Genomic DNA, 14,942 nt, shown 5'->3' with positions numbered 1-14,942 from the left:
AAATTCAGCCAAAATTGAGGTTAAGAAAATCTCCTCGTTGATTTGGGACATTACTCGTTTTTGACCCTTTTTTACTAGGAAGGCCATAATGTGGCCGATTTGCATTGAATCTTTGCGTGTGACAATTCGTTGGATAGGTAAACAACATAGCTACGACTTCCATGGGATATTTTTGCATTTTTTAAAAATTCAGCCAAAATGGAGGTTAAGAAAATCTCTTCGTTAATTTGGGACATTACTCGTTTTCGACCCTTTTTTACTAGGAAGGCCATAATGTGGCCGATTTGCATTGAATCTTAGCGTGTGACAATTCGTTGGATAGGTAAACAACATAACTACGACTTCCATGGGACATTTTTGCATTCTCTAAAAATTCAGCCAAAATGGGGGTTAAGAAAATATCCTCGTTAATTTGGGACATTACTCGTTTTCGACCCTTTTTTAGTAGGAAGGCCATAATGTGGCCGATTTGTATTGAATCTTAGCGTGTGACAATTTGTTGGATAGGTAAACAACATAACTACGACTTCCATGGGATATTTTTGCATTCTCTAAAAATTCGGCCAAAATGGAGGTTAAGAAAATCTCCTCGTTAATTTAGGACATTACTCGTTTTCGACCCTTTTTTACTAGGAAGGCCATAATGTGGCCGATTTGCATTGAATCTTAGCGTGTGACAATTCGTTGGATAGGTATACAACATAGCTACGACTTCCATGGGATATTTTTGCATTTTTTAAAAATTCAGCCAAATAGGAGGTTAAGAAAATCTCCTCGTTAATTAGGGACATTACTCGTTTTCGACCCTTTTTTACTAGGAAGGCCATAATGTGGCCGATTTGCATTGAATCTTAGCGTGTGACAATTCGTTGGATAGGTAAACAACATAGCTACGACTTCCATGGGATATTTTTGCATTTTTTAAAAATTCAGCCAAAAAGGAGGTTAAGAAAATCTCCTCGTTAATTTGGGACATTACTCGTTTTCGACCCATTTTTACTAGGAAGGCCATAAAGTGGCCAATTTGTATTGAATCTTAGCATGTGACAATTCGTTGGATAGGTAAACAACATAACTACGACTTCCATGGGATATTTTTGCATTCTCTAAAAATTTAGCCAAAATGGAGGTTAAGAAAATCCCCTCGTTAATTTAGGACATTACTCGTTTTCAACCCTTTTTTATAAGGAAGACCATAAAGTGGCCGGTTTGTATTGAATCTTAGCATGGGACAATTCGTTGGATAGGTAAACAACATAGCTACGACTTCCATGGGATATTTTTGCATTTTTTAAAAATTCAGCCAAAATGGAGGTTAAGAAAATCTCCTCGTTAATTTGGGACATTACTCGTTTTCGACCCTTTTTTACTAGGAAGGCCATAATGTGGCCGATTTGCATTGAATCTTAGCGTGTGACAATTCGTTGGATAGGTAAACAACATAACTACGACTTCCATGGGATATTTTTGCATTCTCTAATAATTTAGCCAAAATGGAGGTTAAGAAAATCCCCTCGTTAATTTAGGACATTACTCGTTTTCAACCCTTTTTTATAAGGAAGGCCATAAAGTGGCCGGTTTGTATTGAATCTTAGCATGGGACAATTCGTTGGATAGGTAAACAACATAGCTACGACTTCCATGGGATATTTTTGCATTTTTTAAAAATTCAGCCAAAATTGAGGTTAAGAAAATCTCCTCGTTGATTTGGGACATTACTCGTTTTTGACCCTTTTTTACTAGGAAGGCCATAATGTGGCCGATTTGCATTGAATCTTTGCGTGTGACAATTCGTTGGATAGGTAAACAACATAGCTACGACTTCCATGGGATATTTTTGCATCTTTTAAAAATTCAGCCAAAATGGAGGTTAAGAAAATCTCTTCGTTAATTTGGGACATTACTCGTTTTCGACCATTTTTTACTAGGAAGGCCATAATGTGGCCGATTTGCATTGAATCTTAGCGTGTGACAATTCGTTGGATAGGTAAACAACATAACTACGACTTCCATGGGACATTTTTGCATTCTCTAAAAATTCAGCCAAAATGGGGGTTAAGAAAATATCCTCGTTAATTTGGGACATTACTCGTTTTCGACCCTTTTTTAGTAGGAAGGCCATAATGTGGCCGATTTGTATTGAATCTTAGCGTGTGACAATTTGTTGGATAGATAAACAACATAACTACGACTTCCATGGGATATTTTTGCATTCTCTAAAAATTCGGCCAAAATGGAGGTTAAGAAAATCTCCTCGTTAATTTAGGACATTACTCGTTTTCGACCCATTTTTACTAGGAAGGCCATAATGTGGCCGATTTGCATTGAATCTTAGCGTGTGACAATTCGTTGGATAGGTAAACAACATAGCTACGACTTCCATGGGATATTTTTGCATTTTTTAAAAATTCAGCCAAATAGGAGGTTAAGAAAATCTCCTCGTTAATTTGGGACATTACTCGTTTTCGACCCTTTTTTACTAGGAAGGCCATAATGTGGCCGATTTGCATTGAATCTTAGCGTGTGACAATTCGTTGGATAGGTAAACAACATAGCTACGACTTCCATGGGATATTTTTGCATTTTTTAAAAATTCAGCCAAATAGGAGGTTAAGAAAATCTCCTCGTTAATTTGGGACATTACTCGTTTTCGACCCTTTTTTACTAGGAAGGCCATAATGTGGCCGATTTGCATTGAATCTTAGCGTGTTACAATTCGTTGGATAGGTAAACAACATAGCTACGACTTCCATGGGATATTTTTGCATTTTTTTAAAAATTCAGCCAAAATGGAGGTTAAGAAAATCTCCTCGTTAATTTGGGACATTACTCGTTTTCGACCCATTTTTACTAGGAAGGCCATAAAGTGGCCAATTTGTATTGAATCTTACACTACTACAGAAATTATTTTTTACATCAGTTGGAATTGACTTTTTACATCAGTTTCTAACCGATGTAAACTGATATGATGTGGTAAGTCAGTATCCTTTCACATCAGGTTGCAACTGATGTGAAATATTGAATTTCTACATCAGGTCCGCTTGCACTGATGTAATAGACGCACTTTGAAAATTAACCCAACAGTTTTCACATCAGTTGTACGTTCGACACTGAAGTTAAATACGTATATTTCACATCAGTTTTTTCAAATCCACTGTAGTGAAATAATTTTTTTTTTAATTTTTTTTTAAATGGCTTATCAAATAAGCTTGACCCCTGCTTTTTTTTTTTACAGTAATAAAATGAAAAACAAATTATGGATAATTTTAATGCAAAAAAAAAAAAGTTATATTATCTAATTGGATATTACATAATCAATCCTCAATTTTCCACGTCAATATTCCAATCTAGAAAAGAGGCATCTGAAAACAATATAGGTGGAAATAATCCAGCAACTTAAGTAGAAATTTCAAACAAAAAATAATCCACAGCATAATCATCATCGAAAATACGGTAAACTTCAGCTGCAAAAAGCATCTCATCTCATCTCAGTCGTAAGCATCGGCAATGTCTCGTCTCAGCCACATCATAATCAATTTTCAGCTACAAAAAAAAAAATCAATTGAAAAAGTTATCTCAACTGCAGACACACTTGACACACCAAAACCACCACACATTAAGACAGATACAAGTTCGTTCAAAATTCTACTCTCTCTACAAATGTTAAATTATGAGATTGGCTTTGAAACATACCATGTAAATCCTAAGCGTTATACAAGTCAAGAAAACAAGTTGCCCATTGGTTTCGCAAATCATATAAGTCATCATCAGTTAATGGCGTTGGATCATTGAATACCTACAATGTGTAGGTTAATATAAGTAATTAATATTAATAAGGATATGTTTATATTTGACAATACATATAGTATAAACATGTTATCATAAAATTAAAATACCTCCATCCAAGACTTAGTAATATTAGCAGAGATGATATCTAGCATATTCTTCATCACATAGTATCCACAATCATTGCCATTAGGTTGCTTTCTTGGCTACAAATGAATGGTCATTTTTATATAGTGATTAGTTCATATAAAAAAAATAGTTTATTATCTATCATTCTATAATGACTTGAGTTTACAACAGTATCTATTCATGAAACCAAGCTTTAATACGATGTTTGCTCATGTGCATAGAGCAGTGTGCATAGAGCAGTTACTAATCCTGATGGAGCAAGGCTCTCTGTGATCGTGACCCAGCCAAGACAGTAAAGATTGAGACTATGTATCATCATGGTATACTAAAGGACCTGAAGGGATTGTTGACAACCCCTCATTCACAGTTGGGAAAAACCAGACCTACCAAGGGACCTGAAGGGATTGTCTGACAGCCCCTTATTACAGGTTGGGAAAAACCAGATTGTCCAAATTTAAATACAATACTATAGCAGCTTGAAATCCGGATTGTTCGATCTCATCCAACTGCATGAACACAGAGAATACCACAATCCAAATTCATCTTTGGGGTGCAATGAAATATTGTTGGCCTGATTATTGAGGCCTACACCATGATAAATAGCAAAGAGTTATATGCTTTGTATTGGTTTAGAATGATCTATTGGTTATTCTGTGTTAATGGTTGCTCTTCAATATAGTGTATGATTACTGTTATTGATCTTTGGTTGGTCTGCATAATTGCAGAATGATGGTATCAAACTATTGGTTAATTAATTCTTTCATATCTTAATCATGTTCGACAGAATTCAACAGACAAACACATTCCACTTTTAATACAAGAAACAATCATACGGAAAATATACAGGGAACAATTAAGGATAAACAAGAACCATACTTACTTTGGGACGAAACCATTTAACCTTCTTTCTATTTCCCTGAGCAAGTTGATGAACCTCTAAAGCTCTATATGTTAACCAAATTAAAAAAATCATCAAAGTTATACATTTTAGTGTTGTAGGAAGTAATATATCAAATGCAACATAAAATATACACTTACTTTGAAACAATCTTAATCATTGCTTCATTAAGATCTTGGTGCAGTGAACAAAGGACAACTAAACTATTGTCCTTGGGACAAATAATTATTAACTGCCAGTGTCTTCTGCACACGTAGAAGAACAATTATTAAGGTTTAAGCTATCAAAGATAAATAAGAAAAATATTAATTTAAATATATACTTACTTATATAGATATGGTGCTAAGTAACACACTTTGTTCAAATCACGCAACCTAGTTTGTATGTGTCCCTGAACTTTAGTTTTAGTACTATGATCTTTTGGATTAAAATCCAAGCATACTGGGTCCAAAATCCCAAACACTTTCGATCTATTTGTTGAGCTACAGAGACGATGCATACACCTAGACAAATTTAAAATTAACACTTAAATATTGAATTGTGTATATACTACTAATCCATATTGATACTAGTAAAAAGAAAATGTACTTACGTGCACCAAAGTTGTAGAATGGAAAAGTCAAGCCAAGCATTACCCACCAACAATTGTCTAATACAACTTGCTGGAATAAAAAACCTTGCGGTATTTGGCTCATGTTCTAATGGTATGCGTATATCTTCTTCACTTCTCAAAACCATGCATAGCAATTTTTGAACATTGTCGATGGTCAAGTCCTCCTTGTAATTTTCTTGTGCAGCGGTACAAGAACCTTTTGTGCTTCCATGCACAACAACTTTTTCAGGACTACTATGCTCAATTTCTTCATTTGTTTGCAAGGTTTGGGAGAAACCCATAGTCTTAAGTTTTTCCAGAAATGCTTGTTGCATCAACTCACGTTCGACGGCCATCTTTTGTTCAAATTGTGCATCAAATTTTTCTTTAAGTTGTCTTTCCAGATTTGTTTGAAGTTGTGAGAGATGCTGGTTAACATCTATGGTTTGGGTAAGGCGTGAAGACCTTCCAAAGTAATTGCTCAGAGTGTAACCAGGTCCAACACCACGAACACGACCACCATGCTCTTTCGTCCCAATTGCCCTTGTTAAGATATCGTCACGTCCTTGTGGAACAAAGGTGCCTTTGGCAGTCTCTTCAACTAGAGAATCCTACATAAAATTCAGCAAATTCAGTTTTTTATAAATGAAAGGTACTTTATGAAAAGTACTACACAATGTGATTCTTTTCAAACTACAGAGAAGGTTTACCGAACCAGTCAAGAATTAAAATTTATGTTAACTATGAACACTAATCATTGTGACATAAATATTGCTTCAAATATATACTAAAATCAGAAGAAGAAAAATACCAGAGGATGGTTAGACTTGCATAGAGGAACATAACAGATATACAATATATGCATGCAGTGAGGTGTACCGGAGTGATATTGATTCGGCTCGTCTTATAATTTAACAAATGTCATTCATTCATTATTTAATAAGATGAGCAGAAACAACACCACTCCTGTCTACTTCTGCAGAATCAATCTAATATTGCTGATCAGATATTAGATATATATAGGGCAAACTAACTTACAAATAAAGTATTATTATATCTCAAATACTTATCAAGGTATCTATGACATTTCTAGTTTAGCTAGATACCCAACCCAATTAAGGATGTGAGATAACATAATGTCTATAAGCATCTAGAACATTTATCATGATAAATAAGATTCACAAACTAATTAGTCCACTATCAATCAACATGCATTTTTATCATTGATTCTGCATAATGGAGGAGGAGGAGTACTAATTCTTATTTTAGTTACATCTAGCACGTGAAACTACTATATTTATGGATGCCATGTCATCTACAAATAAAAATATATAGTTCATTTTGTCCTAGTTTGTATAAGATAGGATATAGGATATGATATTACTTGCTCAAAATAAATTAGAACTGTACATAAACTTTTTCATAACATGTGGAATTAGTGGGGGTTAATCAGGGGCGTGTAATGTGATATATATACAATTTATATATTGCTTTAAAAGAGAGCCAATTCCGTTTAATTCCGTTTAATTTTAATTTTAATTTTAATTTCATGGAGCTCTTTTTGTTTTGCTTACTCAAATAGATAGAGTGCTGAACAAACGAGTTACAGGCAAAATATTTTAAAAATAATTGTAAATAAAATGAGTGAGTGATGTGGCAAATTATAATTGGAGTGTGTTATAGGAGTGTGTTAAAATGAGTGACCATAGCATTAACACTAAAATCACTAACTTACAATTTTGTCAGCAACAACTTTTGCAGCCTCTGATGTATACTCTCCCCCTTTCTTTTGTCTTGCTCTCTTCCATGTATCATGACGTGACGGAGGAGATACACTTAGATCATCACTTAATATATCATCTACATCTCCTGATTCTTCTAGCACTTTTCTCTTTTCCTTCATCATTTTCTCCTGAAGCAGTTCATATCCTCCACGAGATAATGTATGCCTATAAATATTTTTAGCCACACACTCCCTACCTTTTTGACTTTTTGCCTATCATAAATAAAAATCATTACTAAATTGATTTGATTAAATTAAAAAAATGTACAATAAAAAATCAAATATAATTACTACAAACCTTAAATTCATCAGTATTTCGAGACTCGAGGAACCTCTTCCATATATGTTCTTTAACAAAAGGATACCTAACATACGGAGGAGGGCGTTCGGGATTGGGATGTGTAATATATTCCGATGTGAGTTGTGCCTTAAACCCGTTCCACCGAGTCCCCAAAAACACCATCCATCTTTTCTTCAATGTATCATTTTTTGGATCATCACTTTCTGGAATAACAAAATGCTTCTATATACATCAAATATTTGGAGTTAGTACCTAAAGATCAATAGATACAATAATTAAATAGTAAATGCTGAATTAAAAATACAACTATAATACCTGAAGATCAACCCAAATTGCATCTTTTGTGCTTGCATCAACCGCTCTCCAATCATCTATTAAAATACTACACTTACTTCGAACAAGAAATGCTGCATAACTCCTAAACTCTGCAGCATTTGGACCATAACACCTCCCAGTTTCTGGATTAAAGTTGACCATTGTTTTCACACCCGATTTCAGAACTTTGGTCATTTTTTTCATCTTGGTGGCACCTCTAACATTTCGTTTTGGAATTTCACTAGACGAAAGAAGAATATTGGTTGAATCAGCCATGTATCTGTTGACAAAAAAGGAAAACATACACAGATTTTAAAACATGTACACATACACATATTTTTAACTCAATGTTGAATCAGCCATGTATATGTTGACAAAAAAGGAAAACATACACAGATTTTAAAACATGTACACATACACAGATTTTTAACTCAATGTTGGTTGAATCAGCCATGTATCTATTTAACTCAATTCATTGCATTCATTTACCAAAGATAATTTACATGTACACATACACAGATTTTAAAACATCTCATATTTACAAATGTGACTATTAATAAAAATTAAAACCTTATTAGTCCTCCCATATCCCTTCTTCATGATCCGAACGAGTAGCGTGCACATCGTCTACTTCGTTCTCATCAATAGATGTAGTAACATTTGTTGAGGAAGAAGGAATCTCAGGGATATCAAGAGTTTCATCACTACCATGAGTATTTTTTGTTTGTAGAACCACTGACCACCTTTTGTTAGAAGGATCCGTGACATAAAACACTTGTTTTGCTTGGGATGCCATAATGAAGGGTTCGTCCCTATAAGCTGCCTTGGAAAGATCAACTAGTGTATATCCTAATTCATCAATTCTTACACCATTGTTAATATCAATCCATTTGCATTTAAATATAGGCACTGTAAATAAAGTATAATCAAGCTCCCAAATCTCTTCAATTACCCCATAGTATGGTGTAGATGCCATTATAGGGTTTTTATCTTTCGAACTAGAGAAGTGCATCGACTCAGCCACAACCATAACCCCACTATTTTGCATGGTACTTTTATCATCCTTTGCTTTTGTATAAAATGTAGTTTTATTAATATCATATGCACTCCAAGTTATAATGTTAAACTTAGGCGCACGTGCCAACCATTTAATTGTATCAGAGGCACTTTCATCATTAGCAAATCTTTCTGTAAACCAATCGGAAAAACTCTTATTATGCTCTCTTAACAACCCTTTCTCATTCATCTTGGGGTAATTTCTCTTTACAATATTTTTGTGAGTAGATAAGTGAGGTTGAACTTCATCAGTGTTATTCAATATAAACAAATGTGCTGGATGGATCACATCCCAAAACATGGTTTTAACATTTAAACCTTGTCCCGTACCTTCACAACTTTCATCATGACGAGACTTGGGAACTCCTATAGAATCCACATTTGACAAATAGTCTGAACAATGCTCAATACCTTCTTCAGCAATGTACCTTTCAACAATTGATGCTTCTGGACGGTGTAGATTCATCGTATACCCTTTCAAGATCTTCATGCATCGCTCAACTGGATACATCCATCTTAAATAAACTGGACCACACTGTCTAATCTCCCTCACCAAATGAACAATCAAGTGTTCCATAATGTCAAAAAATGAAGGAGGAAAATACATCTCCAATTGGCACAAGATAACTGCAACCTCATGTTCCAACTCGTCTAACTTCAATGGATCAATGACTTTACTACATATTGCATTGAAGAATAAACACAACTTAGTTATAGTTATCCTAACTTTGTTAGGCAATATTCCACGAATAGCCACCGGTAGTAATTGTTGCATCAAAACATGAGAGTCATGAGATTTTAAGCCAGATACCTTGAGATCATCCATTGATACAAGCCTCTTGATATTTGATGAGTAACCTTGCGGCACTTTGATACCTTGTAAACACTCACAAAAACTTCTTTTCTCTTTCTTAGACAAAGTGTGACATGCTGGAGGTAAAAATGTTCTGTTACCTTTTTGTTGTGGATTTAACTGCTGCCTTATACCCATCTCCATCAAATCTAAACGAGCATTTACACCATCTTTTGTCTTGCCTTTAATGTCGAGAAGTGTTCCAACTATACTATCACAAACATTTTTCTCTACATGCATAACATCAATACAATGTCTTACATCAAGACTAGACCAATATGGAAGCTCAAAGAACACAGACCTTTTTTTCCATAAATTTTTCACAACAGGCTTCTTTTTTTTCTTTCCAAAGGTAAACTCCACATTTTGTTGTCGTTGATAAACTTCCTCTCCGGTCAAGGGCTTTGGAGCAAAACCAAACTCCGGTTTACCATTGAAAGCTTTCCTCATTTTACGATATGGATGATAACGGTTTAGAAATTTTCGATGCCCAAGATAAACAGTCTTGCTTCCATGATGCAGTTGATGAAAACATGTTTCACCCTCACATATAGGGCATGCTTTATGCCCTTTAACTGTGTACCCACTCAAATTACCGTATGCCGGAAAGTCGTTGATGGTGCAAAACAACATGGCACGCATATTGAAATGTTCACCGGAGTACGCGTCAAGAACATCAACTCCTTCTTCCCACAACAGTCTTAAATCATCAATCAATGGACTTAGATAAACATCTATGTCGTTACCTGGTTGATATGGGCCCGAAATCATCATCGATAACATAATATATTTACGCTTCATGCACAACCAAGGAGGTAGGTTGTAAATTATCAAGAGAACGGGCCATGAAGTATGTTTACTACTCAGATTGCCATATGGATTCATTCCATCAGTAGCAAGTCCAAGTCTAAGGTTTCTTTTCTCTTCGCCAAAAGTTGAAAACAAAGAATCAATTTTCTTCCATTGCAAAGAATCAGCTACATGGCGAATTTTTCCATCACATTTTCTCTCATCTGCATGCCATCTAAGGTTCTTTGCGTCCTTTGGATTAGAGAACAATCTCTTGAACCTTGAAATTATTGGTAGGTACCAAAACACTTTGGCAGGAGGACCCTTTGTGCTCGCATCATCACTAGAATCATCGTCTTTCTTTTTGTAGCGTGACACCTTGCACTTCGGACAGTGATCATGTTTTTCAAACTCTTTTCTATATAAGATGCAGTCATTAGGGCATGCGTGTATTTTTACATACTCCATACCCATCGGACACAATATTTTTTTGGCCTCGTAATAACGATTCGGCATTGTGTTACCTTCTGGAAGCATTTCTGTCAACAACCGAAGCAATTCAGTGAAACTTTTATCACTCCATCCATTTTTTGCCTTCAAATTAAACAATTTTAAAACAGCTGACAAACGTGTAAACTTTGTGCATCTCGGGTACAAAGGTTCTTCCTTGTTTTTACATAAAGTATCGTACATATGCGCTCTCTTAAAAGATTCTTCTCCAATATCGTGTATCAGGTCTTCCAGTCGATCATCCATATCTACACTAACGTTCTCTCTTTGGGATACACTTGGCTGTATTGCTTCACCGTGCCATATCCATTGTGTATAAGTTTGACAAATCCCGTTCCAAACTAGATGGCCCCTTATTTCTTCCTTAGTAATGTTTGGCTCCCGGTTCGCACAAGAAACACAAGGACATGGGAAAAGTCCATCATTGTTTGGAAGATTTTGTTCAGCAAACTCTAGAAATTCTTCAACTCCATTATCAAACTCTTCACTCATTCGATTAGCTCTCATCCAACTACGATCCATAATGACGCACTGAAAATGAACACACTGAATCAAAGAATTGCGATGCCTACATAACTATTTGAACTTAGAAGACTTGGAGTTTGACCATGTAAAAAACTTGGTGCTTAAGCTACGTAACTACTTACGCGGAGGTACGAGATTACTACTAGCTAGAAATCTCTTACATGAAACGCAAAAACTGTCATTGTTAGTATGGTGGCTAAGTTTTTTTTTAATTACATAGGGCCGAAGCCTGAAAAAGAAGACAAACTAAACGTGGGGCAGTAAATCCCCTAACATCAGCATCAACCAAAAGAAAGAATTAAGATGGACAAGTCACGTAATAATAAACAATATCAGCAATCAAGGAGCATCCGTTTTGTTTTTATATGAAAAAATATAATGTTTCATTTTGACTTAGAAATAATAACAGCCTATATACCTCAACATCGGTAACAAATCGCAATGGGTACTAAACTGATGAAATAACAACAGCCATGACAGATGTTAAACACAAACTCAAAATCAGTTCTGTTGTTACAATTCATCAAGTTCAATTTTTGATGCTATGCTACAGCTTCTCGTAAAATTTCTAACTTTTTCTTTAATGTATTAGCCATCATAATACAGGAAGGATGAATTAGAACATCAGACAGAAAACACAAAAATATTGAACAAAAGTCATTATCACTTTGAGAAGAAAAACTAGCAAAATGGATTTATAAACTAAAAGCCTGAGTACCACAACCAAGATATTTACATCATCATCATCGGCTTCTCTATAACAATAACCACAATGACTAAAAAAAACTGAAAAATAAAAAAAAATAGAAATTGTATGTACGATGGAAATTGTATGTAGAGGATTAGACCATGCAAACTCAGTGGGACTAATGGAGGAGATACATTGCTCGAAATCAAAAAACTATTGAAGTGTGAATTTGTTGTTACTTGCTATTTTTCCTTCCCTGTTTTGGTATCAACTCACATTCTTTATGTTTGTTTTATTTTAGAATAAAATTAAAACTCTTGCAGATTTGAGTTATACATTATATTTTGCATAATAAATTGAGTAACATACTCTCCAATTTCTGAACAAATGTTTGAACCTTCTGTCACCATATCCCACATTATCCCCTCAGAATTTCAGGATGAAAAAAGTACTCATACAAATAAGATGTCTTGGCCCAAAATACTTAGGAAGTGCACTATAAACCAACTATCTACAAAGATCAAACAAGGTCACTTTATAATTGGTTAAACCACTACGGGATGCTAGACAACAATCTCATGACAAATAATGCTTACAATGAAGCCAGAGAAGAAACACAAAAACCTATTTCTTTTTTATCATTAGTTGGTTGGAGTTGGACCAGACATGAACAAAACCATGTCTATTACAAGGTTAATGTCTATTACAGCATGGTTCTGTTGCTTTAAGCAACATTCTCTACGCGCTTAATTACAATCTTTTTCTTTGAATGATACATTTAAACTCGTAAATCTTTTAGTTATTAAGAAGATAATAAATGACAAATATTTAAGACAAAATAAATGAATTATCCAAACAAATCCCTCATCCAGGGATTCTTGACGAATCTTTAACACAACTATCCCTACCGAGAAATCGATACACGAAACTGTTTGGTTTCTCAAATATGTATAGAGAGATCAGTTATTCCTACAAAGTAAAGTAATCAATTGACCCCAAAGTTATACCTCTTTAGGCTCCACGAAAAGAATATAAGCCATTAAGCCAACAACCGGCACATATCTAAGATACTTTTTATAGTTCAAAATACGCGTTAGGTTCAGTTGTTACTATAACAACATTTTCAGTTTCCATTTGCTAAACAAAACAGAACTGTAATATTTTACTTTCCATAAAAAAAAAATACTTCACAAAACACTTTGAAAACTAGACATTACTAATTTCATCATTGAAATAAACACTTCCAATGAAAACTATAAAACTGAAATCACCAATACCATAGCCCCCTGTGGTCAATAACAATCAAAATTTTCATCATAACCATAATTTAATCACACTCTTAACTTAAACACCATTAAACATACTACATAAAAGACATAACAACAACTCAAATTCCTTAAACATAGCACAAAACTACTAATTTGGGTGCCAATTGAAAATTTTACCCTAATTAAATCAATCAATCAAAACAGATTGAAAGTAACGAAGAAGTTGAGAATTTAAGAATAATGAGGGAAGAAAGTAACGAAGAAGTTGAGAATGAAGCTTACAACTACTATCGTAGGTTTTGTAATCCTACTGCAACCTTATTTTGCTAAAGGGGCTTAGGGTTTCACGAAAAGGGTTAGGGATTAACGATTGAAAGATCATAGAGAGAGAGAGAGAGAGAGAGAGAGAGAGAGAGAGAGAGAGAGAGAACTCACCGGAGGAAAACAGATTGAGCTTCGACGGGAAGTGATTGAGCTTCGACGGTGAGGTTGAGCTTCGACAGGAGAGGTTAAGCTTGGACGGTGCGAGATCGGTGGAGTTCGATTGAGGATTGAGCTTGGACGGTGAGAGAACGGTGGAGGAGTTCGATTGAGGATTGAGGACGGTGGTGTATTTTGACTGAAAGTGAATAAGTGAGGAAGGAAAAAACGTGTGGATGTGTTTTACGATGGAGGAAGGATAAGGTAAAAGTGAAACTTTGTTTTTACTTCAGGCACAATTCTCACCACTGATGTGAAAACAATTAGACAAAGTTTTCACACAAATTGCGAAAATGCCACCGCGTTTTTTTCCCTTCATTCCAATTATCCACTGATGTAAATGGTAAATGCTACTAGGAATTCCCCTCATGTGCTTAAGTCAACTGATGTAAAATCTCACCATGTGTTTCTTTCCCATCAGCTATTTTCCATGCTGATGTGAAAACTAAAACCCTTATGATGTTAAATATATATTTTGTAGTAGTGTTAGCATGTGACAATTCGTTGGATAGGTAAACAACATAACTACGACTTCCATGGGATATTTTTGCATTCTCTAAAAATTTAGCCAAAATGGAGGTTAAGAAAATCCCCTCGTTAATTTAGGACATTACTCGTTTTCAACCCTTTTTTATAAGGAAGACCATAAAGTGGCCGGTTTGTATTGAATCTTAGCATGGGACAATTCGTTGGATAGGTAAACAACATAGCTACGACTTCCATGGGATATTTTTGCATTTTTTAAAAATTCAGCCAAAATGGAGGTTAAGAAAATCTCCTCGTTAATTTGGGACATTACTCGTTTTCGACCCTTTTTTACTAGGAAGGCCATAATGTGGCCGATTTGCATTGAATCTTAGCGTGTGACAATTCGTTGGATAGGTAAACAACATAGCTACGACTTCCATGGGATATTTTTGCATTTTTTAAAAAATCAGCCAAAATGGAGGTTAAGAAAATCTCCTCGTT

The 14,942-nt window shown here is 34.9% G+C and overlaps 2 protein-coding genes across 3 annotated transcripts; both read right to left on the bottom strand.

Annotated features, from left to right (window-relative positions):
• Positions 1–3,286: 3,286 nt before the first annotated feature.
• Positions 3,287–14,081, bottom strand: LOC146896211 (uncharacterized). Its single transcript, XM_085734920.1, has 11 exons — positions 13,929–14,081; positions 7,805–8,084; positions 7,487–7,711; positions 7,141–7,401; positions 5,406–6,016; positions 5,140–5,316; positions 4,954–5,058; positions 4,796–4,859; positions 3,897–3,992; positions 3,694–3,796; positions 3,287–3,543 (listed from the first exon to the last, which is right to left on the bottom strand). Exons 2-10 carry the CDS (start codon positions 8,078–8,080, stop codon positions 3,704–3,706), a joined length of 1,908 nt encoding a protein of 635 aa, XP_085591046.1. The 5' UTR covers positions 8,081–8,084; positions 13,929–14,081; the 3' UTR covers positions 3,287–3,543; positions 3,694–3,703.
• On the bottom strand, positions 8,367–11,539 carry LOC146896212 (uncharacterized). 2 transcript variants are annotated; one of them, XM_085734919.1, is made up of 2 exons: positions 11,464–11,534; positions 8,367–9,159 (listed from the first exon to the last, which is right to left on the bottom strand). In XM_085734919.1, the coding sequence occupies exons 1-2, from the start codon at positions 11,532–11,534 to the stop codon at positions 8,379–8,381; spliced, it is 852 nt and encodes a 283-aa protein (XP_085591045.1). In that variant the 3' UTR covers positions 8,367–8,378. The 2 variants fall into 2 exon arrangements, with proteins under 2 accessions (XP_085591045.1, XP_085591044.1); XM_085734918.1 differs by having other exon boundaries at positions 8,367–11,539.
• Positions 14,082–14,942: the final 861 nt, after the last annotated feature.

The sequence above is a fragment of the Medicago sativa genome, chromosome 8 (genome assembly GCF_051527215.1).
Source record: "Medicago sativa cultivar Bolivia chromosome 8, Bolivia_mono, whole genome shotgun sequence".
Lineage (NCBI taxonomy): Eukaryota > Viridiplantae > Streptophyta > Magnoliopsida > Fabales > Fabaceae > Medicago > Medicago sativa.
This window is presented reverse-complemented; position numbering and strand designations above follow the sequence as displayed.